At 35.1% G+C, this 26,920-nt stretch overlaps 3 protein-coding genes across 3 annotated transcripts in view; 2 read left to right on the forward strand and 1 right to left on the reverse strand.

The window, feature by feature from the left end:
• The window catches only part of LOC117328441, a 34,691-nt gene extending 19,541 nt beyond the window's left edge, over positions 1 to 15,150 (forward strand). The window contains exons 9-16 of the mRNA XM_033885971.1: positions 4,821 to 5,110; positions 9,085 to 9,307; positions 10,086 to 10,279; positions 10,507 to 10,694; positions 11,291 to 11,631; positions 12,696 to 12,777; positions 13,765 to 13,977; positions 14,085 to 15,150. Coding sequence (XP_033741862.1) covers positions 4,821 to 5,110; positions 9,085 to 9,307; positions 10,086 to 10,279; positions 10,507 to 10,694; positions 11,291 to 11,631; positions 12,696 to 12,777; positions 13,765 to 13,977; positions 14,085 to 14,195 — 1,642 coding nt within the window. The 3' untranslated portion in view covers positions 14,196 to 15,150. The remainder of the gene's footprint in view (positions 1 to 4,820; positions 5,111 to 9,084; positions 9,308 to 10,085; positions 10,280 to 10,506; positions 10,695 to 11,290; positions 11,632 to 12,695; positions 12,778 to 13,764; positions 13,978 to 14,084) is intronic.
• On the forward strand, positions 379 to 11,317 carry LOC117327948 (sterol 26-hydroxylase, mitochondrial-like). Its single transcript, XM_033885206.1, has 6 exons — positions 379 to 578; positions 4,821 to 5,110; positions 9,085 to 9,307; positions 10,086 to 10,279; positions 10,507 to 10,702; positions 11,054 to 11,317. Exons 2-6 carry the CDS (start codon positions 4,822 to 4,824, stop codon positions 11,265 to 11,267), a joined length of 1,116 nt encoding a protein of 371 aa, XP_033741097.1. The 5' UTR covers positions 379 to 578; position 4,821; the 3' UTR covers positions 11,268 to 11,317.
• Positions 15,151 to 18,405: 3,255 nt separating the features above from the next.
• Positions 18,406 to 26,072, reverse strand: LOC117327949 (protein LTO1 homolog; the record flags this gene model as incomplete). Its single annotated transcript, XM_033885207.1, is given in 5 exon segments — positions 18,406 to 18,845; positions 19,449 to 19,598; positions 21,887 to 22,001; positions 24,143 to 24,213; positions 25,967 to 26,072. Coding segments are annotated over 4 exon segments (364 nt in total), but the record flags the coding sequence as incomplete, so codon positions are not given.
• Positions 26,073 to 26,920: the final 848 nt, after the last annotated feature.

Raw genomic sequence — 26,920 nt, forward strand, 5'->3', positions numbered from 1 at the left:
AGGAAACCCTATACACTTCACGTTGACCCCATTTAGCTCTAGTGTTCTTTCAGTTAAACAGAAAAAACACTTGTTTATCACATTACTTTCCGCGCATAATACCGCCCCATTTGAAACATTGCTGTTAACCTATAATATCATTTTGTCACTTCACTAAAAAAAGATATGAATAAAGCAATGAATGAAAATATTAATATAACAATGAATAACTGTGTGTCAAACCTAACAATACCTCTCATATATATCTCCTATTGGTTTGTCTGCTTCAGGCGTCAAGCACAAAATGTGTACTATTATTCTTCTGACACACAAAACACAAATATAACCTCGGATGTTGCATCACTATAGGAGATGCATAAAATAAATACTCTCATGGACATATATTAAATGAATTATCATAATTTGGTCTGCCGTAAGATCACGTAAAATGTAGGTTGTTTCTACTCCATTAACCCCACTGATGTCTTAGTGTGGGCTCAATTGACAGGCTTCCTAACAGTTTGGCAGGGGTTGGATTTAACAGGCACCCGTCGGTTGTGTGGAAGAAGTATAATTTCGTGTTTTACTCACGGTATAAGGTAAGTGGTGGTATTAATGTAAATTGTAATATTGAATTACAAAAAAAGGAAAACCCGCGGTCAAATTGAACAGTTGCTAAATTCTGTTTTGTATTTTGGCCTGTATGTTTTGTTGTTTACATAAAGTGTCGCTCTGGTGTGCACGACTCTATGTATACACACGTATGACAGTAATAATCTCAACCTAATGCATGTAGTTTCTTTGATAAAGTTTAAAAGATGAACAAGCAAAATTGTATACGATGCTTCCATGTGTAGTGCGAGGTCTAGTACACTCGTGTTGTGTGGTCTCGTACTAAATGTATGATAAAGGAAGGCAGTTCATATACCATAAAACCATTCAAACATTTCTTTTCACCGTCAGGTTTATGACGAGTTGATATTCAGGGGATTTGTATTCACATAATGGTATGATAATATATAAACATCAGTATTTAAATGTACTGTAGGTCTTCCTTATAGTACAACATCCCATACCTGATGATTAAGACCATTAAAGACATACAATAAGTCATCGATGTACGTATCTTAAATTGGCTGGTATGGTAGAAACGCAGTCTTCTTTTTATTACTCGGTACTAAAGTGGGACAGATGCGAAGACCGAAGCTGTTTGATTTACTAGCATAAAACAATTAGGGACACAAATGTCAAGATACCCAGATACTATAAAATAAATATCATACTTCGCACAGCTAGCCATGATATTTAGATTACTACACATCAACATTAAGTTATCAGAAAACTTACAATAATACAAGTATAAAACTACTTTAAAATATCTCAGTGATAATGGTGATGAGCAGTTACAAACAGAGTCTGTCAGGAGTAAAGCTAATGGACTAAGACATTATTTAATGAGTTAATTCCATATGACATAGCTACGATTGTAACATTGTGTTAATCATTTAGTTTATATTTATGAGAACATTATTTAAAAAACCTTTTTCTTTTCAAAATTAACTAGCACTGCAGTGTTACTGTATCAACCGTGTAAGCTCCGTTTCATAGGACTATGAAGTAAAATGAAAATAATGCAAGCCACACTTGGCTCTTGTATGAACCTCATGGCTTATTAATTCCAGTGAAATTATCAAATTTGATTACGTTTGGACAGAATAAACTTGTTAGAAAATTCAGACAGATTTTATTCACTCACTGTCCTCCGTGTAGATGTACTCCTGATTGTCGGAATGTTCATTAAACGCTTCGTTTTTTAAGGCCTATCTTCTGAACCAATGTGTTACATGTGTCTGGAGAAAGGTGATTTGGACCCCAGTTTTCAAATTCAATGGATATGCTTCTGCAGTATGACGTGATAAAAAAACGTACAAATTGTATTAGGTAAGGGGTGAAAATATGAAAACTTGCATTATGTTTCGGGTATTTGCATAATAACACCAAACTACGTTAAAAGATACACGAGTCTTTATCGTAAAAAGTTCTATAGATATACATTGACGGGTTTTGAACCGTTTACATCGGCTGCTGTTTGTAAATATTACTATACGATGAAAACCGAATGAGGTCACGTGAGTGCGATTAACAAGTCCGCGCAGCGTTCTGCTTCGTTTAACCTGCATAGCGACCTTCCTACCGTGTGTATATCTTCAACTTGAAGCTTGTAGAAGGAATATCACAGAAATGAATATGAAACGCTGTCAGAATTGCAAAGCGTGTCCTTGTAGCCTAATTTCTTTCATGCTTTTGCAGAATAGCCTATTAATGACTAGAAATTACCATAGGTTAAACGAGGGCATTTGATATATACTATGTTCATAAGGAAACTGAGTGTTTTTTTGCATATAATCTGTTACGTCAGTCAGAAATGAATTGGGAAATATATATTGGTTCAAAATATCACACGCGTGCGTGACGTGATAGGACACCACAAAAAACAAATTGTGAAGGAAACAGCAATAAGCAGGTTGTCAAGGAGACATTGAATGTAAGGGTTGCACAGGATCAGCGAAACCGTTTAGATGTCAAATATCTGTATCATTAATGCATTTTTTCTTTATTCAGAACCTGGTCATAGAATATGTTATCTTCAATGATATGAGTTTGCTGTATTGCATGATCTGTGATTACCGATAGATTTCCCCTTGGATCCCCACTGGCTTTTCCTCTTACTTGTTGAATGCGTTACCTTACGTTTTTTGTCTTCAATTTTTCAGCCTCTTAAATGATGCATGGCAGTTATCGCACTCAAAATCATTTTTTTTTTTTAGGTGTACCATGACGTGCGGAGGCTTCTTGTGGGGTTTCATGGGTGTTGCTGTGCCATATCCGCAATATTCTCCGCTTGGTGTCGGATTATTTTTTCATAAGGGACCTTGTCACCTGATGTTTAATTTTCCTCTTCTGGGTTGTCACTGTTCTTGCTCTTGATTTTTCAAGCCTGGTGTTTATTTTCCTCTTCTAGGTTGTCACTGTTCTTGCTCTTGATTTTTCCTTTCCCTGTCTTTCTCTTTATCTTTTCATTGTTTCAAGGATGTTATTCTGTTCTTGGTCTCTGTCCTGTGATATCACATTACACTTTTGAGCCACGCATGTATTACATCCAGTTTTGGATGCAAGATGGGAGCCGAGACGTCAGACAAGACAGTGTCTTTTCCTCATATCACATCGTTTGCTGTCTCTTTTTTTTTATCTGATTAAGCGCTCAATTTAAAATTATAAACGCTCCAGTTTTTTCGCCGAATGACAAATAAGAATTTATTTTTAATCGACTCATACATTATCCCATAACTACACCCGTTTCACAACTGATGTGCCATGTGATAAATTGCTTTACATTGTGCTAGATCTATTGTTTTTGTTTGTACACCACGGTGTGTAACCGCTTTCAAAGCCTCTGATTTGTCCTTTCTGATCTCGAGCTATTTTGATTGACTAACCTCTGGTTTTTGACCACGGACTTCATTCACTCTCATTCAGGGGCCTATACTTTTTGTTGTCGTCCGTCAATAAATAAAAAAAAACATCAACATGGACACGTTTTCTGGATTTGCCGATTTGTATTAAATAAAATTTGATGATTGCAAATTTAAAATACACAAGGAAGTAAGACATCGCATTGATCATTGCGAAAGGGAATCTACCCTCTCTCCCTGTCAGTGATTCTTATATATCATAACATAATTTTTTTAATCATTGCACTTACCTTACTTGCGAATGTATATCCCAAACGCACACCCTCACACCCTCTCTCTCACACACATAAAATAATAAAAAAGGTAACAATCCCTTTTGAAACACTTGTCTCGTGTCAGAAAACCGATAAAGAAATTTCATATAAACACATTGACACCTGAATTGTACACATTGGGCAGTATTGAAGTCGGTTTCCGAAATATAATATAAACGCAAGTTAGGTTTTTTTCTTATATAGCTTAAACTAGTTTTCATACTGAGCTACCTCTGTGCACTGTGAAAATTTTCTTCGTGTGAAATTAAGTCGACCGTGACCCCGCTTAACGCTGCATGCTTTCAGCAGATTTTTCAAGAAAGCGTGGATCCGGGGTACTCTAAGCTTGTAAATCATCACACAAATCGAACATTTATTTCTCATGTACACCAGTCAATAGGGGTAGGGCCATAGCTCTGATAATACAGGGGCATTCGCAACATATTGCAGCCCAGCAATATGGTGTTAATGAGACAACAATATCCCGTTTAGTTGGACGTCTCATAGCCACAGGGATATTGGATGTAGATCTGAGACGCTCAACTAAGCGGAATATACACCATATTGCAAGGCTACATGCCTCTGTGAATGCCCTTATATCGACTACACTCAATCAATCAACCAACATCAATCGTTACATTTCGATTAATCGTTACGTAAAGAAAGGTTGGTGTAACTTATATATCTGTATTGTTCAGTTTGTAATGATTTATCAGCACACGTGGTGTAAGAGTACCCCAGCACGCTTTCTTGAAAAATCTGCTGAAAGCATGTAGTGTCGAGCAATGTCGCTTTCGACTAAATATTAATTGAAGACCATTTTCACAGTGCACGGATGTAGCTCAGTGTGAAAGTTAATTGAATTTAGAGCACGTGTTATATTAGAATATACAAACGTGCAATAGTCTTTAATACATTCTTATTCATGTAAATTATTTGTGTAGTTTAATAAATATTTATGATAGTTATAGCCTATGGTATATGAGTTCTTTTTATTATTATTAGGATGCCTTATTACCTTTGGTTAATAGACTCCTCCATTTGTTCTCAACAGTATGGCTCGACATCTACCTTTCGGAACTCTACTGTTTTCTCGTACTACTCCTTCATCAAAGACACTAAAACCTCATATCGCTTCCCACGGGCCCCCGTCTCTGACAACATCCCAATTAGCGTGTGTCCATGTTTGTCCTGAGACTGGAGCAGAGAAGGGCGATGCATATGCCATTAAGAAGAATGTTGTACGAGTCAAAAAGAGTCTGAAATCAATGGACGAGATTCCAGGACCAAAAGGCATTAAAGGGTTGCCCTTATTAGGAACAATATTAGCAATGAAACCATTCAGTAAGTAACAGCCATTGTATCAATTTCAACTTCATTAAAGTTTTTTTTTTTTTGAGCTTGCATAGAATATTACTGAGATATGTTATTCGACTAGAGATAAAACTGGATAAGAGATTATATATTGGTATAATACATTGTATTAGACGTATTTAAACTAAGGAGTATGACCAACTTACTAGCATCTTCCACCCTTGTACACAATATAAATGCGTTCATATCAAGTACACATAATCGCGCATTTTTGCTATGGATTATTTAGACTTTCTTTTTGAGTAAAACAATGTCAGATTACTGAAATTGATATATAGGTTATAAATTGAATTGATCACTAGCACATTCATGACTCTGCGTATTGGCATATATATTTCGTAAGGAGTCGGTTTTAGGTTGTTGTCTATATACAGTCATGCGTATTCTAAGTTAATTACTTATTTGACCAATATGAAAATCATCAAATTTAGAAGAACTTGTAGCAATGTTGCATATATCATGCACTTTGATGTACAATTCATATTTGCAGTAAAAATACGTCATCAAACACATAGGTAATACATTCAATAATTACAGGAAACGCACAACACCTACATGTAGGTGTCATCCATTTGGACACCCTTGGGTTACACAAAAATTATCAAACTGAGACTGTATCAACATTTGTCTTAATTTGTAAGTTGCTGACCACTTTGTAAAGAACGATAGCCCATATCAGCTATCATTTTACCAACGTCTAATAGGAGTGTGCATACTTTATTTTTAATGTGTGTATGACGGTAGACTCTCGAAGAATAGAAAATAGAAGCGTGAGTATAGTCAAAGTACATGACGGTACACTATCGAGGTATAGGAGTGTTTGTATATAGTCAAAGTACATGACGGTACACTCTCGACGTATAGAAGCGTGTATATAGTCAAAGTACATGACGGTACACTATCGAGGTATAGGAGTGTTTGTATATAGTTAAAGTATATAACGGTACACTCTCGAGGTATAGGAGAGTTTGTATATGATCAAAGTACATGACGGTACACTATCGAGGTATAGGGGTGTTTGTATAGTCAAATTACATGACGGTACACTATCGAGGTAAAGGTGTGTTTGTATATAGTCAAAGTACATGACGGTACACTATCGAGGTATAGGAGAGTTTGTATAGTCAAATTACATGACGGTACACTATCGAGGTATAGGAGTGTTTGTATATAGTCAAAGTATATAACGGTACACTCTCGAGGTATAGGAGTGTTTGTATATAGTCAAAGTACATAACGGTACACTATCGAGGTATAGGAGTGTTTGTATATAGTCAAAGTATATAACGGTACACTCTCGAGGTATAGGAGTGTTTGTATATAGTCAAAGTACATAACGGTACACTATCGAGGTATAGGAGTGTTTGTATATAGTCAAAGTACATGACGGTACACTATCGAGGTATAGGAGAGTTTGTATATAGTCAAAGTACATAACGGTACACTATCGAGGTATAGGGGTGTTTGTATATGATCAAAGTACATGACGGTACACTATCGAGGTATAGGAGTTTGTATAGTCAAAGTACATAACGGTACACTATCGAGGTATAGGGGTGTTTGTATATGATCAAAGTACATAACGGTACACTATCGAGGTATAGGAGTGTTTGTATATAGTCAAAGTACATAACGGTACACTATCGAGGTATAGGGGTGTTTGTATATGATCAAAGTACATGACGGTACACTATCGAGGTATAGGAGTTTGTATAGTCAAAGTACATAACGGTACACTATCGAGGTATAGGGGTGTTTGTATATGATCAAAGTACATAACGGTACACTATCGAGGTATAGGAGTGTTTGTATATAGTCAAAGTACATGACGGTACACTATCGAGGTATAGGAGAGTTTGTATATAGTCAAAGTACATAACGGTACACTATCGAGGTAAAGGAGTGTTTGTATATAGTCAAAGTACATGACGGTACACTCTCGAGGTATAGGGGTGTTTGTATATAGTCAAAGTACATAACGGTACACTATCGAGGTATAGGGGTGTTTGTATATAGTCAAAGTACATAACGGTACACTATCGAGGTATAGGGGTGTTTGTATATAGTCAAAGTATATAACGGTACACTCTCGAGGTATAGGAGAGTTTGTATAGTCAAATTACATGACGGTACACTCTCGAGGTATAGAAGTGTTTGTATATAGTCAAAGTATATAACGGTACACTCTCGAGGTATAGGAGAGTTTGTATAGTCAAATTACATGACGGTACACTCTCGAGGTATAGAAGTGTTTGTATATAGTCAAAGTACATGACGGTACACTATCGAATGATAAAATAATGCAATAAAAAGGTACAACTATATACATATACGATGGAAAACAAATCATACAATGATGAATTCGAAACTATCAATAAAATCAAATAGTATAATGGTCACATCATATAGTTTAATGGCAAAATCGTACCATATCATAATGATTTTAATCATATATTACTTGTATCAAATCATTTTTAAATGAAATCAAATGATATTTTACCGAAATAAATAATCATACTTTGATAAAATCAAATCATATCATGAAAAAATATCAAGTGATATAATGGTGAAATGAAGTAATAGAATAAAAAAATCAGATCAAATATTGATGAGAACATAAAATATAAGGAAAATATAAATCCATATAGTAATGTCTGCCATATGTCACAGTAGAGGTGTTCATTACATACGCCTATAAGCTAATGCGACCTTCACGATTAACACGCTTCCGTTTTTTTCAATGGTTCTCACCTAGTAAAAATACCTTATCAAAATATACAACATTCAGACAAAAGGTTATACCATTCAGACAAAATGTTATGATATTCAGACAAAATGTTATAATATTCAGACAAAATGTTATAACATTCAGACAAAAGGTTATACCATTCAGACAAAATGTTATAATATTCAGACAAAGTGTTATAACATTCAAACAAAATGTTATGTTTTGTATGTTTTGATATACTGCAACATAAGTTCATTGTTGGAATACTAATTCAAGTATTACCTTATGCGGGTAGTATTGGTCCATCTGATCAAAAACCAAGATATCCCTTGTTCCCAGACCATCGGATGAATATGTTCCCGTTCTGCAATTCAAAATGATGGTCCGGTAATTTTATTACTGAAGACCCGAGTATCCAACTTGACATCTAAATAACTAGAATTGTAGAAGGGGGTAACTATAACATAACAAACGGTAAATCTAATGTTATTGTGAACAACTTCTATCTCCCTATCTGTTGATACAGCTGAGAAGGTTGCCGCAGCACCTATCTGAAATGAGTGCGACTTAAAATCCGAATGCGGTAAACTAGAGAGACAACACTTTCCCTAAAAACTCCGAATTACTTGTACTTTTATAATATCTCAGTGATTTCGATCTAAACATCAACATTAATTCACTTCTTTTTTTCCTGCTTTTGGGAGACGAAAATCTGTCCATTGACCTAAATATTTAAGAAATATGCATTATTTTTATTTTTCTAGTAAGATAATTTATCTATTATTTCATAATGTAATAATGATCGTAATCTATTGCTACAAGAAAAGTTATATGATTAAATTCATGACAAAAACGGGGTTTTTTTTAAAGACACATGTATCTTTTTCTTTTTATATTTTGATGAAATAAGAATGTCCTCCAAAGAAAATTTCCTCAACTAAAAATGGATTCTCCTTGTAACCACTAAACATTTGCAGAGAATTGTAGGATTTTTTCGTCCTTGTTTTTAGAAATATTGCTTTTTTCAAAGTCTTGATAAAGAGAAAATTTGCATGAGAAGGCATAGTGATTTTTGCAACAAAGCAAATGGTGGCACAAAGATTACTCATGTCAATTTTCATGACAATCGGTTCATTAATTCCTGATCATGGCTATCCCCTTAAACCATATATAAGTGTAAAGCTTCTATTTTGTATTATGTTATTGTTATTTTCAGCCAATCATACAACATCAAAGTTCCATCTATTGTTCCAAGAGCTTAACGCAAAGTATGGGAAGATAGTCCTGTTTCCTATGGGTATGAAAAAGAGCGTCTTACTCTTTGATCCGGATTTGATTGATGCAGTCATATCCCAGGAAGGACTTTACCCCTGCCGTACGTCCCTTCCTATTTTGGATGCATATGTTTCCCGACGGGGAGTGGACCTTATCAGCACAAGGTATTCGTTGTCCGTATAAGCTTTAAAGCACTGGTATAAGAGTTAACGATATCAATGTACAATTTATTTTTGTCATTGATAGCGAACTGATGAGGAGCATATTTTACTTGATCGATTGTTTGTATTGTGTTTTCTTTGATAGGATTTTTGTGCATAATGATATTTCGGTGAGTAAAATAAATAAGTAGTAAATGCATTAAAATAAAACGTTCTTGCAAATATTATTTTGAGGAAAATTACAGCAATGAAATATGGGATTGATTGTCAATTCTGATTTAATTATGACGCAATCAGCACATACGGAATTATAGGACCTGCTTTTCAAATGTTTATCTCAAGATTTTGTTACAATGCAATCAAGAATATTTACCATGCTAAAGTCTTCTGCAGACCGATCTAAGCCAATTAGAACCAATACTTTTGAATTTCAGGATGAGCTCTGCACTATAAATATATATAATTTGGATATTGAAGTACTGTAACAGTTATTATAATTTCGATCACTTCCAGTATCAGTTTCCCCAATGAAATATATTTTATTGTTGTGCAATGAAAGCAAATACATACATTATATTATATATCAAGCTAATGTAAAAAGAAAATGCAAAAAAAAAAACAAAAAACAAAAAAACAAAAACAAAAAAAACAACAACAAAAAACACAAAAAATAACACCAACAAAACAAAAACAATAAACGATAAACAAGAAAAAGAAGAAAACACACAAACCAAAAAAAAACCAAACAAACAAAAAGAATATTTTGTCATTTTGTGTGCAGACAGGGTGATAGTTGGTATCGGATACGCCGGCCGTTACAACAGGGTCTATCACCACGGACAATAGGAAGCAACCTCTTGGACCACTTCCGTTGTGGGGAGGACCTTGTAACAGCGCTTGGACATTTGACCACTAGTAACGGACAGCTGAATGGATCTTTCATGAAACGTCTATTGATGCAATATGTTCTTGAAGGTGATTGGTTAGCCTTAAGATGTATCGTCTACTCTTTTATTACATCACTTTCCCTCTATCATAGTCACATTTCTGGTCAAAATCTTCAATCAAATTTTGGAACAACTCCTTAAGTTGCTTTAGTTTCGATTTTTAAAGATAATTTCAGTATTTAAAAAGACATATATGTTTCGGTATTTTAAAGAGGATTTCACAATTCAAAAAAAAAAAATCTTTCAATGTTTTAGCTACAGCTTTGATAACTTTCAACACCAGATTGGATATATTAGGGAGAAGTGGTAACGAGGAACACGATGAGTTTCTCGGTGACTTAGACGAGGTCTTCAGTTTGATGTCAAAGTCGTTGTTTACTTTACCACTGGTGAAGTGGTATCGGACACCCATGTACATTCGGTTTGAATCAGCGATGGATAAAGTGAGAAGGTATATATATCGTCATTTACACCATTGTAATTCTTATTGTTGAAAATATTGAAAAATGATAAACAAAATATTTGTGCATACATCAATACTGTAGCCTATGAAAGGCCGTTCATGTCAAAAACGATCAATGTTAAATCTTAACGCGTTAATTTTTTAAAGTGGTAACGCGTTAAATCTTAACACGTTAAAACTAGTTTTAACGGGTTAAATGTTATGTTTAACGCGTTAAATGTATCTCGTTTTTGACATGAACTTAGAAAGAATAGACTGTAAAATCAGCAAAAAGGCTTTGTTCGATCAACAAAACGGGTAAGCGAACCCGTTATCGTAACCACTATTATATTCTTGTAGTTTTTGCACAAAGAAAATTTCACTGGCGAGAGAAGAGCTGATAAGCAGACCAATGTCTGATAATCTCCTTGGATACCTGTCACGTGATCAAAATATGGCGGACGACGAGATCATATCCGTGATGAGCAGCATACTATTTGGTGGAGTGGAAATGGTATATCTAGAGCGGTTATATCCATCATACAAATTCGTGTCCGTTATGAAAGCGGTGTAATTATCATATTGTTTCTTTATTAGAGCCGTTTGTTAATGCAAAATGTCTTCAATAATATGGGTTTATCATACGTTGTGTTTGTACTATTTCAGTGGGTTCGATTTAATATGACTCACGATAGAGTATTTAATTTTCAATACAAAGAATTTTCTTTCTTAAGTGTATTCTACATAACTGATTATTACTTTCCAAAAACGACGTCTCAAACCTTGATGTGGGTTCTGTGGTCACTAGGAATGCACGAAGACAAGCAGGAGAAGTTAGTCCTAGAAATCCAAAGCATCAGTGGCATGAATAACTCCATATCGGTAGAAACATTGCAGCACATGCCATATTTAAAAGCATGCGTCAAGGAATCCTTCAGGTATCATATATATTAAGATTTTTCTCTGGAAATGCAAAGTATATAAAATAAAGTATCATATTGTTTCAGATTTTTCTCTTTGAATGTAAAGTATATATAAAATAAAGTACAGTATATCATATTGTTTCAGATTTTACTCTTGGAATGTTAAGTACAGTCAAACCTCGATGATTCGAACTTCGTTGATTCGAATTTCTCGCTGTATCGAACTTTTTGCTTGGTCCCGAATTTCCTTACTATATAACGCTAAGTTACTAACGAACCTATGCATGATTCGAATTTTTATAAATCAAAGTTTTCGATGTATCGAACTTTTTTCATGGCCCGTTAGCCAAGATGTCATAGGTAATTGACATCTCATGATTCGAACAAAAGTTTACCTGTACTGACCACTGGACAGGTGTTGGTCGTGACCCCCGCGGCAAGATTTCACACTTCTCCCCTAGATGCCCTGACTGACAATAGGGATAACGATAGCGTGTGTTGTTGTCACTCCCCCGATCATGGGGTTAATTAATAATCAGACCAAATTGATAGATATAAAAGGGTATTAGAAGCCATGACATTAATCACTCCGGTAAACATTTCGGTAGTCGTCTCTGTAACTTCGCCGCCATTGAAATCAGCGGTACGGTGAGTAAATTTTACGGAACTATAAAACAAGCGGACCAATTTTGCCACACAAACAATTAGCGATGTCTTCACTCATAAGTGTCACATTGCAAACTTATACATAAATATCCAAGTAAATCGATTATTTGTCATTCAATCATGCATTATCCAACCGATCGGCATTCCGTATTTTATATGCACATAACGTAACCGCCAGTGTCTTTAGCAGAAAAGCCTACGACTTGACGTAAGTGTGCATTGTACTTCTTTTGCTTAATCTGTAACGTGATATAAGTGTTTTGTAAACCGATACAATGTATATATAAAAAAAAGTATCATTGGGACAAATACCCATTATCAAACTAGTTTTTAACAATATTGAATGATACTTAATTCATGGAGTATATTAAATACTACAACCATAATCTCGATCTATCGTATTCCTGTTTCAGGTTCGTCTACCCCACAGTAAATGGACCCATGAGGATACTTTCGGAAAATGTCGTCTTGGGAGACTACCTTGTACCAAAAGGCGTGAGCGTGTTATTTTATCGTGGACAAGTTATACTGCCCACATTTCGTTAGGGAACATGTTAATGTAAAGTATGTATACATGTACTACCCTTCCGCTTTATTCTAAACGAATATGTTAGCCTCCCCAATCGTCCTGTCTGAGTTTGTTCAACTACTTGTACACCCATTTCAAATACAAAGGTACGCTAAGTAAGGCGTTATCCAAATCCTTAAGGAAATCAATGTTATGCACCTCACTTCCAAACTCGGTAAGACATTATTTTTACCGACACCTTACCCCAAACTCGATGACACCTCACTTCCAAACTCGGTAATACATCATTAATACCGACACCTTGCCCCAAACTCGGCGACACCTCACTTCCAAACTCGGTAAGACATCATTATTATCGACAGCTTACACAAAACTCAGTAAAATGTCATTACTAACCCCTGTTATACCTCATTATTGAACTCCAATCTGGGTGACGCATGTACGGCATTGCTTTCCTCATAGTAGCATAACATTTTTCTTTCTTTCTTTTTCAAGGAATATCGACCCTCTATTAGCTACTAAAAGGCCTGTTATCAATGTAATCAAGTTATATTCTCCCTGTTCCAACGAAGGCTGGACAACCTATGTCGTTTTATGCTGTCCTGGTACCATGTCCTTACTCCGTTTCCGTGGATTGATAGGTGTTTAACGTACATCAGACAGTTGGTGACTACATATTATCATCCTAGATTAAAGACACCACGTCTTAGCCCCGGGAGTCAGGAACGAATACCATTCTAGAACACTCCTCCTTTTTGAGATTCCTGTTTCTGGGTCTCGTATGCTCCAGCTGTCTTCTATATCAACTTTATAAAACGTACTTTATACAACGAATGTCTAACTACATATTGGGAAGAATAGAAATATTTCAATCTATCCTATGTCCATTTTTATGAAATTCCAAAATTACACCCGCATTTACTTGAATTTGCTTTCATTGTTTATTACTACAGACTTGGATACTATTTGGGCACAACTCCCTATGCCGTAGTACCGAGTACTTCGACCATCCGGAAGAGTACGTACCAGAACGGTGGATGGACGTTAGCCAGACTCCGGAGAGGAGACGAAGGATGACCCTTTGTGCATTAGCATTCGGCATGGGCAGACGCAATTGTGTCGGCCGAAGATTGGCCGAACAGCAGATTTATGTTGCCGTGATCAAGGTATTAATAGTCCTATTGGTACCTTAATTTATACAGATTTTTAGAATGATAGAATCCAAATTTGGTTCTTGTTACTAGTTTTCATGCTTCCTTTTTTTGATTTTCAGATTCTACAAAGATACAAAATAACAATACCGGAGACGTCAAGAAATACAGACATATCATACAGTGTAGCCGCCTTACCAGACGAAGCTCTAGACATACGCTTCACAAAATAGGACAATTGGTGGCTAAACCCGGCCTCAAATGTTGTGCACTTCAAAAGGCAATTGTGAAATAAGAATTAACGACTGCTCTCCAGTCAGAAGGGGATCGTGTCCAGAGAACAGCTTGTGAAGAAAGATGGAAAACAGAAGAATATTGGGAGATATACCTCAGGGACATAATACTAGTAAAGATATAAAAGATAGTTACGGTGAGATAGTTATATAACGAGTAGACTAAAGTTAGTGGTCTTGTCCAAATCATATGCTTGCTGTTTTGTTATTACCAATGCTGAGTAAGGACAAAGACAGCTAGGTAGCACAATGGACCAACAACGAAACTCTCAATATATATAATATGATATAATGAAATATAATATAGTTTATAACAGCTAACACCTTGTGTCAACAAGTTTTTAAATATATTGATTACTTGCATATCGTCACTACGTCACTATTTAAAGTGATATTCCCAACAACAATTCCAATTCCACTCATTTCTTTATATTTGCACCTGTCCCTTCTTCAGCTTAGTAAACTCTGAATGCGAATTAATTAGCGTATACACAGTAAAAAAGGGCTAAGCGGATTAATAAGCACGGGAATTATGACGTCGTCTCTTTGTGACGTTGCCGGAACGTCAACTAGACGGCGCCATTTTGAAAGGACTGCTCAACGCAATTTTAGCGTTTTCTCCTGTTACCCGATGATCTCTGCACAAAAAGCTAACGCTAAGCGAGTATTTTGTCAATAACTAAACTGAATATTGCGAAAATGGATGCCTATTTTAACTTCTCTGCGAAATAACCTAACAACAAATGGCTGAAGCGTACAGTTCCTTTAGAGAACATTTGACCACGTCACTTCTAAATATGTCAATACACGCTGTGCTTGACAACCATAGTTAATCCGAGACGGACATTGTGTATTGTGAATATATCAATTAATTAAAAACGTATAAGGTATGAAACAAAAATGATGAGTTGATTCTTTTAATTTGATAACAATACTGGTGTCTTTACGTAGATTCGCTGGAACTATATTATCTTAGCACCTATGGCTGTCGTAGTTACTAACGTCGCAACACAACCTGCATTTTATTTTCTTCGAACTGTATTTAAACGATCTGTGTGATGTAAATACAAGGATTGTACTTCATTTTGAATGCGTATACGGTAGTATGCCCGCAGTTGGCAACGAACATTTCCTATGGTTAGCGCAGTAGCGCTGCATAGGGCATGTTCGTTGCCATCTGCGGGCATACTAATGTACATTGTATACGCATTCAAAATGAAGTGCAATCCTAAAATATTTACATCTCTCCCTTCTTTAGCTTAGTCAACTCTGGCTGCGAATATACACGCAGTGAAAAGGCTCAGTGGATTAATAAGTGCTGGAATTGGTAACATAATTATGACGTCGTCTATTCCTGATATTACTGGAATGTCAACTAGGCGGCGCCATTTTGAAAGGACTGGTCAGCGCAATGTTTAGCGTTTTTTCCTATTACCCGATGATCTCTGCACAAAAAGCTAACGTCAAGTGAGTATTTTGTCAAAAACTAAACTGAATATTGTGGGAAACTTCTCCGTGAGGTAAGCTAACAACAAATGGCTGAAGCGTACAGTTTCTAGATAACATTTGACCACGTCACTACTAAATCTGTGTCAATACACGCTGTGCTTGACAACCTTAGTTAATCTGAGACGGAATTGTTGATTGTGAATAATAAGGTATTAACATTTGGTTATGACATTATGACGCAAAGTAGGTCTGAATTAAAAAAAAAAGTCAACTGATCGTAGGGCAAGGTCGACGTCATTTGGGACAAAATTCAAGGACAAAGTGGATCTCTGACCATAAGCTTAACGATAGGTGCTTAGCACGTTTATAAGTTCAAGACCGATTATAGACTAATATATAGAGAAAGGTCCTGCAAAAATTGGTCAATTTAATTCAAAGTGTCGTCAAAATTTTACCAGAAAAGATTTTTCAATGGCGATAGTCTTAATCAAAAGTTAAGCCGCAATTTTGTGTTGACTAAATAACTGATACCCTGCCCATTGCATTGTGGGACTCATATGCAAAGAAACTTGGTCAGTCATGATCAGCGAGCGCAAGCTTTACTGTTGTTTTGTAGACTACCGCAAAGCCTTCGACAGTGTAAATAGAAACAAATTATTTTTGAAGCTTTTCCATAATGGAATGAGAGGAAAATTATTAAATATTATAAAATCTTTATATGAAGGTTTAAAATCTTGTGTTAGGAACAAGTCTGAATTATCTGATTTCTTCCTATGCTCACGGGGCTTGATGCAAGGGAAGGGGTTGTCTCCCTTTCTTTACTCCATGTATGTGAATGACTTTGAAAATGAACTGATTAATACATCATGTGACGCTTTATTCCTACGAGATATTTCGTTATTTCTTCTAATGTATGCAGATGACACTGTCCTTTTTTCAGAATCTGCCTCTGGCTTGCATAATTTGCTAGATTCCTTAAAACAATACAGTGATATGTGGCAATTGACAGTTAATACAGAAAAAAAACAACAAAAATTGTTGTATTTCGAAATGGTGGCCGATTACGTATCGGCGAACAATTTCTATTTGATGGAAATGAAATTGAAATTGTTGACAGATTTAATTATCTTGGTGTAGTTTTAAACTTTAATGGCAAGTTTACAAAAACTCAAGAAAAAATTGCTGAACAAGGTCGGAAATGTATGCATAATGCATTAAGAATTTGTAATAATTTGTCTCTCAATGTAGATTCTAGACTAAATGTATTTGATGTTTATGTTTCTTCCGTTCTTAATTATGGTTGCGAAACGTGGGGTTTTCATGCTGCAGATAAAGTAGAAAAAATACATCTCGACTTTTTAAGAAGAATCCTAAATGTAAAGAAAAGTACGCCATCTTTAATGGTATACTCGGAGTTAGGGCGCCTGCCTTTACATATTATCAGAAAATGTCGAATAATTAAATATTGGTTGAAATTAATTAAATGTGACAATTGTATTCTTAAGTCAGTTTATGAAGAAATGAATGATTGTAATCACACAAATTGTAATTGGCGTTGCCAAGTTAGAAACCTTTTATTGTCATCAGGTTTTGGTGATGTTTGGTTAACCCAATTTGTTGATAACGAAACTGTATTTTTACATTGTTTTAAGCAGCGTTTGATTGATAATTTTATTCAAACAAGGAATGAATTTTTTGAAAGGTCGTCTAAATGTTTTTTGTACAAATTCCTGATCGATAGCTTTACGTTACAATTTTACTTAAAAGTTAGTCTATTCCAGATGCATATTTCAAATTAATTTCGACTCTCCTCGCATCAACTTTGTATAGAAGAAGGCCGGTATCGTAATATACAAAGGGCAAATAGATTATGTCGTTATTGTAATCAAAACCAAGTTGAGGACGAGTTCCATTTTATTTTGGTCTGTCCACTCTATGTAGATATTCATAAAAAGTTTATCAAAAAGTATTATTGGAATCGCCCTTCATTCAAACTTGTCCAGCTTTTATCTGTACGTAACAGAAATGATTTATGTAATCTCGGAAAGTATTTACAATCAAGCTTGTTATCACGGTCCAGAATTCATTCTTAGTTTAATTTGATCTCATTTACTTATTTATGTTATATTACATTAGTACATTTTCCGTCTCCTGCATTTGCTGTATAGTCCATCCCCTGACAGCACCACTTGACATATAGACCCTACTATTGTTTTGCTAATATATTTTACTTAGCCCCTTTTTCAGAATTGCTGCCGATTCTTCAATTATTCACCATCAATTATGAATTAGTATTTATGTTTAAAATTGCATTTGTCACTTTAGAGCCACCCATCTTTATAAATTTCTTTATCTTGTACCTATAATTGTTTTCGAACATCTATATTGTCCATGCAATGTACAAGATCATGTTTATTATTTGATGATAGAATTATTTAGTATTTCATATGATTGATTATATATTATGTTATTATGTATATGTATCCTTATGAGCCGTAAGGCTTAAAGTGAATAAACAATAACAATAACAGACCCAGTTATTATTTCTGGGTATTTCCCGTACATTTTCATAAATACTGGTACTCATTTTCCTCTAATTTTTTAGTTGAATTAAGTCTGAAAACTGTAAAAAGGTCAAAATTTAAACATTCATATATATATTTCTTTGGGAGTATGGGGCTTTAAAAACAACAGAACTAAATTTGTTGTCGTAAATCGATTTATTTGCATCAGTCCATCTCTTAGTAAATACTGTCATAAGTTACACTGCAGCGTTTCCTCATCATGGCCTGGTGTTCCTAGTAGGTATAGATGGGGATGTGCCTCTAGTTGAGTAATAAACGATATTTATAGAATTATGAAATGGGAGTTTCTTATTTCACATTGGAAACTTAGTGTCTCTTCCTTCTGGTAATCGGAAGTAATCCAAATTAATCTGATATCAGGACCTCCATTTCTTAACATCGGAGAACGTACAAGACGCTCTTTCTTTCAACTGTTGATTCCAATGTGTATACAAGATGTTCTTTACTTCAACTGATACTTCCAATGTGTAAGTGATTTTCTACATTTGACACATCCTTGTAGATGAAACCCAGAAATCCAGAGGATTTCTCATTCTGTCAGTGATTTACAAGCAATCTGAAATCATGGAATAGGACAATTAGAACTAGAAACCATTGGGGAATATGTAGCCTAATATTTTATTCTTGCCACATTCGGTTTATTCCTAACATCTCAGTACTTTTGATTTCATAACAAACACATGTGGTTTATTCCTACTCCCCATTTCATAACGAACACGTTTGGTTTATTCCTACTCACCATTTCATAACAAACACATGTGGTTTATTCCTACTCCCCATTTCATAACAAACACATATGGTTTACTGCTACTCCCCATTTCATAATGAACATGTGTTGTTTATTGCTAACAACGATGCCCCCTCTCCTTTTATAATGTGGTTTATTCCTAACAAATAACTGTACCCCCGTCTCCATGATGGTTTGACAGATTCTCTCTCTCTTGTTATTTAATTGTTGTAACATGTTGCAATAAAGATTTTTTTCTAGATTATTAAATTCAAAGAATTTCTTCTATAATATTACATTTAAATAATGACAAAATGCTGGAACCATGACTGAGCTATGATCAAAAGAAGGTCTGGAGAAGTTTGTCAAGTATTTGCCAATTAAAATGGAAAATACTTAAATGCTTTTGAAACATTTTTCTTTTTATATTACCTGGACTGCTGATAACATGTGCATTTGGTAATGCTCCCCTAATTAACAGGCATTACTAGGCCTGTCCAGTTTTCCTCATCAAAACGATACACCCTTACTCTCTGGTTCACTCCAATTATAGCTAGGATTGATACCCAGCACAGATGTCAGCTGAAAATATATACATAAGTTTAAGTTGTCAAAGCTTTTTAAAGCATTTTTTTCCAAGGATACAAATCAACAACTCAAAACACTGAAAAAAATACCAGTTAAAAAAATTCATTAAGATAATTTTGAAGAAAATAAATCAAACTTCAAAACAATTGTAATACACTGTAACAACAACTATTCATTTTCAGTATTGTAACAAGAGGTCCAGAGGGCCTGTATCGCACACCTGGTTTATTTGAGCAAACATCAAAATAATGTTTATGCTCCATTTGCTAATAGCTTTATTTGTTGATGTGTAATTATGTTGTGGGGATCTCAACTGCTTCAAAGATGTAACCCAAAAACAAATTCAAGATTCAACATGATTGTATTTAATTTAAAAGAAACTATAAGTCCCTCGGAGTAGGGAAAGACCCCTGGGCCTATTTTTACATCAGCATTGTGTTCATTTCTTGATGCCCAGCAAGGCTATATATGATTATGGGGTGGAGATCTGAATGGTTTCAAAGTTAAAACAAAAGAAATAAGTCTTCATGGGTGGGGAAAGGACCCAGACCCCAGGGGGTGGTGATGGTAATAGTGGTGGTGGTAGGGGAGGGAAGTATCAGCCCCATTATTAGTAAAAATTTGAATACCAGCCACCTGGGGATGATACCACTGAAATATCAATGTCATACATTGCTTAATTCCAGAGAAGAAGTCATTAATATCAATATTGCCGAGGTGACCCTTTTGGCCCCGCCCCTGAGGCCCCCAGTGGGTCAGCCTCATCACTTGTTTTATATCAATTAAACCAAACTGACCCTTTTTGGCCCCACCCATTAGCCCCCAGGGGGATCAAATTTTGTTCAATTCTAATCAGCGGTTATGGAGAATCAAAGGGCCAAATTTTAAAGGCCCTGAGAAACGTCGGGGTCTGAGGTCATAAAATAAGAAATTTAAAATAGGATTTTAGAGTCAGACAGCTACATTTGTATCAAATGAAATGTCACAAGTCTATATCTGGTTATTCCTATGCAAGAAAACATGTATAACATATTTATCTGCTGAAAACTTTCCAATAGCTGAGTATAGTTCTTTCCCTGACATATGTCTTTAATGTTTGTGGAAGATTATTTATATACTTCTGAATCAGTAAAGCTGCTTGTAAACTTTGAAAAAAAAAAATCAACTGAAGGACAAATCGGTCTATTACAGTTACATGTACAACCAGAGATAAAATCCAAGATGTACACAGCCCAAGTTTTTTTATTGATATTTTAAGATGTTAATTAGGCCTAGCAAACTTCTATAATGCAAATAGTTTAACTCCGATAGAAAACTGGTCATGCTGTCCGACGAGACATAAGTTGTATAGGCCTACAGTACAGTTTTGACAAACAAGACGGCAGTCACGGATCATAATCGTTAAGATTATTTTCAAATAAACAAATAATAATCTTATTTAATAAAATCCTCATGAAAAACGACAATGTAGTTTGTTATAACTTGCCTTCAATTCCTGTTGATATTTCTTGCCTAAAAACTGTGAACGGTCGCTGGTTTAGTTACATTAGACATATATAACTGCCATTTTGGCCGATATAAGTGATGATCACGTGATTAGTCACGTGACAGCTGAAGTTATCCGTGGAATGTTTGGCTGCAAAGCTATTTATAGAATTGTAAACATTTAACTACGTAAACACGGTTGGTTTTATGCTTAAATGAAATGTTCCTGCATATGATCTCAGGATGAGCATATGATCTCAGGATGAACATATGACTGATTTTTTTTACTTTCGTTTTCAAGGCAGAATTGAGACAAAACTATGTAATCCTCTGCCAAAAAAATTGCATAAACTGATGAGGAAAATGTTTATATTTATTATCTAAAATAGTCTAGAACACCAAACATTCATGTTTCATTTTAGATAATTGCAGTAAACACGGGAATCATCAGTTAAATCGTGTCAATAATTGCTGATAAAATAGGAACTATATCATGCTGCGGATGAATATCATTTGTATTTCAGAAAAGAGAAGTTCTTAGCCGGAAACAAAAGTGTGACTAACAAAATTTACCCACCACGACTATAATGGCAGGTGCCAAAGGCATCCTGACGTTAAAAAAGTAATTTGTTGACAGACGGATGGACAACGGACGCCACAGTATGGTATAAACTCACATTGGTCCGTCGGACAAGGTCCTTCAGACCAGGTGAGCTAATAACTGATGTCTTTTGTTCATTCAATAATCAAATCTTAAATCATACACAACATACCAACTGTGATGGTTTCACATGTACCTGCTTAAATTTGGATCTTATTTGCTGTACTAGTTCAAACAGCTGTGGATGTGTAGGGTTTGTCAGAGGAAATTCATCAACTAACTTCAGCAAGGATTGGGCTGCTTTGGTGGGCCTTCAAACAAAACATGAAAGCAGGTTTTCTTTTTATAAATTAGCCAATCACTTAAAATACAAGTTCTGTTTGGTTATTATGATAAACATGTTAAACAATCAAGAGATCCCAGAGAGATTTTCCAACTGGCACCCACCAATTGAATGACCTTTTTTGGATCTCTGTTAGACTAATCATTTCTCTAGTTTTCTCTTTTTTCCTCTAAATCTCTCTTCTTCCTCTTAATCATTTAAAAAAAAACAGGAACTTGTACAATTAGAGAATGAATTGTAGCAATCCAGACGAATCTGAATTTACGAATATTTATCAAACAATGTGTCTCTTGTGTGAGATGGTCATAGCAGAAATACCTGATTCTCATGACAGAATAATTTCCAAGTACCAAAACACAGAACTGTTTTTTACTCTAAACAATTTTTAATCTCTAGTTTTAAAGAGTGGAATATTTTACCCGATGACATGAAGCAAATTAGCTGTTTTGCCATGCCACTTCAGAACATTAACTTATCAATGTAAATCAAAGTCTTAGGGTACAACTGCTTTTCTACAGAGTATGAAATTTCCACTGACATCCTCTTCTACAACCGCTTATGATATAATTTGCAATATCAATATGTATGTATATTAGGCACATGCTTTTGAACAATGAGTACCTATGTATGAATATTATGTATTATGTAATAATTTCAATCAAGAAAAACTGTGATATTTTGACTGCTGTTCATTGTGTATATCATATAGTACTTTTAACATACACATGTATTTTTACTAACAAGAGGACCATGCGGTAGATTATTAGCCTATTTATCCTAAATAAAAAAAGTTTATTATTAATGAAGCTTATTATTGCCATCTTGTTTTCCAATCTGTCTTAAAATGTAAATTGCACAAAGAGGTACCAAGGGAAAGCATACATATGAAATTTGATATAAAGATCCAATGTTTACAGATTGAATAATGGATGGACACAGTGACAATGGATCATGGATGAAAGGCAATCTGAACCAGCACACCATCTGATGATCATGATGTTGGGCTAAAAACATAATGCCCCCAGTCCAGTACACATAGCACAGGGTGTATATTTAACAGCTGTGACTCATATTCCTATATAGTCAGTGCATCAAAAAGAGTGTCCATGGTTTTGTGATCTAAAAGCACAGTGTGTTCATTTACCAAAACCTTTGGTTATTGACTACACATTTTGAAAAATATATCAGATTATTACTTACATGTCCTAGCGAATTGGTACAGAAAAACAAGTTCACAATTCAACGGAGTGCAACATCTACTGCAATAATCTAAACCTGTAACAAGAGGTTCATGTGCCTTAACGGTCACCTGAGGTGTTGTCTTTTATTTTAGCAATATTTAACCCCTGTGACCTTGAATGAAGGCAAAGGTCATCCATTTGAATAAACTTTGTACCTCTTAGCTTCATCCCAGCATGAAACAGGGCCATAATCAGGTTTGGTTTCTGGACCTCTTGGTTATTGAGAAGAAGTTGTTTAAATATTTAGCATATTTGACCACTGTGACCTTGAATGAAGGTCAAGGTTATCCATTTGAACAAATTTGGTAGCCCTTCATCCCAGCATGCTACAAACCTAATATCAGCTCTTTGGGCCTCTTGCTTATCAAGAAGTTGTATGAAAGATTTTGGCATATTTGACCCGTGATTTTGAATGAAGATCAAGGTCACTGATTTAAACAAACTTGGTAGCCCTTCATCCCAGCATGCTACAAACCTTAAATAAGGTGTCAGGGCCTCTTGGTTATCAAGATGAAGTCATTTAAAGATTTTAGCATATTTGATCCTTATGACCTTAAACGATGGTCAAGGTCATCCATTTGAACAAAGTTGGTAACCTTTCATCCCAGCAAGCTAATTAGCTACAGATCTAATATCAGATCCCTGGGCCTGTTTGTTAATGAGAAGAAGTTGAAAATGTAAATTGTTTACACCAGACAACAACAGACAAAAGGCAATCGCAAAAGGTCAACTGAGACTTTGTCTCAGGTGACTTCAAAATTCATAGATGCTCTTTTGATTTAAAACTTTATCAATAGATCTACAAAATTCAATCTCTATAGTAGCAAGAGACAATCAAATATAGCCAATATGTTCACTTCAGATTTACCTTTGCTTGCCTGCCGGAGAATCTTTTAATTCCTGTAATATCTTTTGACAGAATCCAACATAAAACCCAAGCTGCAAGTGAAATGAAAACTATTTAAATCACTGCAGAAGCATACATTTCTTTACATGTAAACATGCATACTTTAGAAGTCATATTATAAGACAACTTTGCAAATACAGTATACAGCTAGCAAGTATGTCAACTCTCAAGATATGAAAGTGAATGTGAGCCTCATGCATGATAATGGACCTTTTTTATTGACCTTTTGATCTCAAATTCATGGTAATACTTGTATTAAATTTCATAAAATTATAGTTAAAGCTCCATATGTCTAGAGTACACATACTAGGGTTCCAACACTTTACAGGTAATTAATCCAATGTTTTGGTATCAATAAGACCATGTAAATCATCAACACAAGGTTTACATGCATGATGACCTAAAAAAGTAAAAATATAAAACATGGTAACTTGAACTCCTAGAGACTATGCCACTAGTTCAAGGAATATTCTAAGTAATCAGAGGTTAGTCCCAGAATTTAAGGAATCAGAGGTTAGTCCAACAATGTAAGTAATCAGATGTTAGTCCAACAATGTAATTGAATCAGAGATTAGTCCCAGAATTTAAGGAATCAGAGGTTAGTCCTACAATGTAATTGAATCAGAGATTAGTCCCAGAATGTAAGGAATCAGATGTTAGTCCCACAATGTAAGTAATCAGATGTTAGTCCAACAATGTAAGTAATCAGATGTTAGTCCAACAATGTAATTGAATCAGATATTAGTCCAACAATGTAAGGAATCAGATGTTAGTCCAACAATGTAATTGAATCAGAGATTAGTCCCAGAATGTAAGGAATCAGATGTTAGTCCCACAATGTAAGTAATCAGATGTTAGTCCAACAATGTAAGTAATCAGATGTTAGTCCAACAATGTAATTGAATCAGAGATTAGTCCCAGAATGTAAGGAATCGGAGGTTAGTCCCACAATGTAAGTAATCAGATGTTAGTCCAACAATGTAAGTAATCAGATGTTAGTCCAACAATGTAATTGAATCAGAGATTAGTCCCAGAATGTAAGGAATCAGAGGTTAGTCCAACAAAGTAAGGAATCAGATGTTAGTCCAACAATGTAATTGAATCAGAGATTAGTCCCACAATGTAAGTAATCAGAGATTAGTAACAATGTAATTGAATCAGATCGAGATTAGTCCCAGAATGTAAGGAATCGGAGGTTAGTCCAACAATGTAAGTAATCAGAGATTAGTCCTACAATGTAAGTAATCAGAGGTTAGTCCAACAATGTAAGGAATCGGAGGTTAGTCCAACAAAGTAAGGAATCAGATGTTAGTCCAACAATGTAAGGAATTAGATGTTAGTCCCAGAAATTAACTTAGGAATTAGAATAATCCTAGAATGTTAGAATTTGAGATAAGTCCTAGAATGTTAGGATTTGAGATGAGTCATATAGAATGTAAGGAATCAGAGGTTAGTCCTACAATGTAAGGAAATAGAGGGTAGTCCTAGAAAGTAAGGAATTAGAGATTAGTTCCAGAATTTAAGGAATCTGATATTAGTCCTAGAATGTAGGTAGTTGGAAATTAGTCCTAGAATGTACATGTAAGGAATCAGACATTAGTCCTAAGGATGTAAGATATAAATAAACATTGTCAGGATCATTAACAGATATAGGATTTTACTGTACCGATCTATAATTCTATTTGGAAACCTGTCCCATGATGTTTATCAAACCTACCATTAACAACACGATTATATCATAAAGGTATTGATGTACTGTTGCTGTATGTACTGGAACTGACTTACCTCTGATGCAACACCTGCTCCCTTCTCCCAGCCTAGCCTATACCCATCTTCCAAACCAGTCTTCTGACCAAGCATCTGTCCAGCATTGAAGCCTTGACTTTGAGACCTGCATATATATAAAAATTAATCATTTGTAGTTCAAATGATGGGATATTTATTCCAAAACATAGTTTGAAGCTTTTACCACCTATAAAATGATATTTGCACAGGTTTATAGCATATAGTTATATAAGAACACATAGGTACTCATAGCACCATATCCCCGATATTTACAGTGGAGGGAGGGGGGGCGGCGGATTGAATTCACGCCTTTTTTTCTACTTGTAGTCCTACCCCAAACCTCAAACCTTCAAACCTTCAAACAATATTTATCCTTGTATATTTGAAGTACCCACTCCATATGCTCATTTACCAGCACAATCCCTACAAACCTCAGAAACACATTTAAGTCACTTTCTTTAGGGATTTGCATTGGTTCTTACGAAACAGTAGCTGATTGGCTGAAAAAGTTCATAAGACTTTTCAAACAACCCTTTCAATGATTGTGTTCAAATTACACTAACTCTATATAAATGTGTATGAATTATTTAGATATTTATTCAATTAATGTTAAAACAAACTATTTTAGTCAGTAATATGGGATATGGCACCCATAATTGTCATTACTACAAGATGCCTGCAGTTTGGGCAGAGTTTTGAGGGATGAAATGAACCAACTGCAAAGATAAACAAAAACATTTGCACATATGCTGCCAACACACCAATTCAACTTGTGCTGTTTTTTTGCTTAACCTTTTATTTTTACACCTTATTTATTTCTACCAGCTGTACACCACCTAAGATGTTTTCTAATTAATTACAATAGGCCTTCGGCGAATTAATCATCGATCGAGGGGATCATTAACACAAATATAACAATATTTTTTTGTTGTTTATCTACTAAACTTCTTTAAC

This window comes from Pecten maximus, chromosome 5 (assembly GCF_902652985.1).
Source record: "Pecten maximus chromosome 5, xPecMax1.1, whole genome shotgun sequence".
NCBI classification, from domain to species: domain Eukaryota; kingdom Metazoa; phylum Mollusca; class Bivalvia; order Pectinida; family Pectinidae; genus Pecten; species Pecten maximus.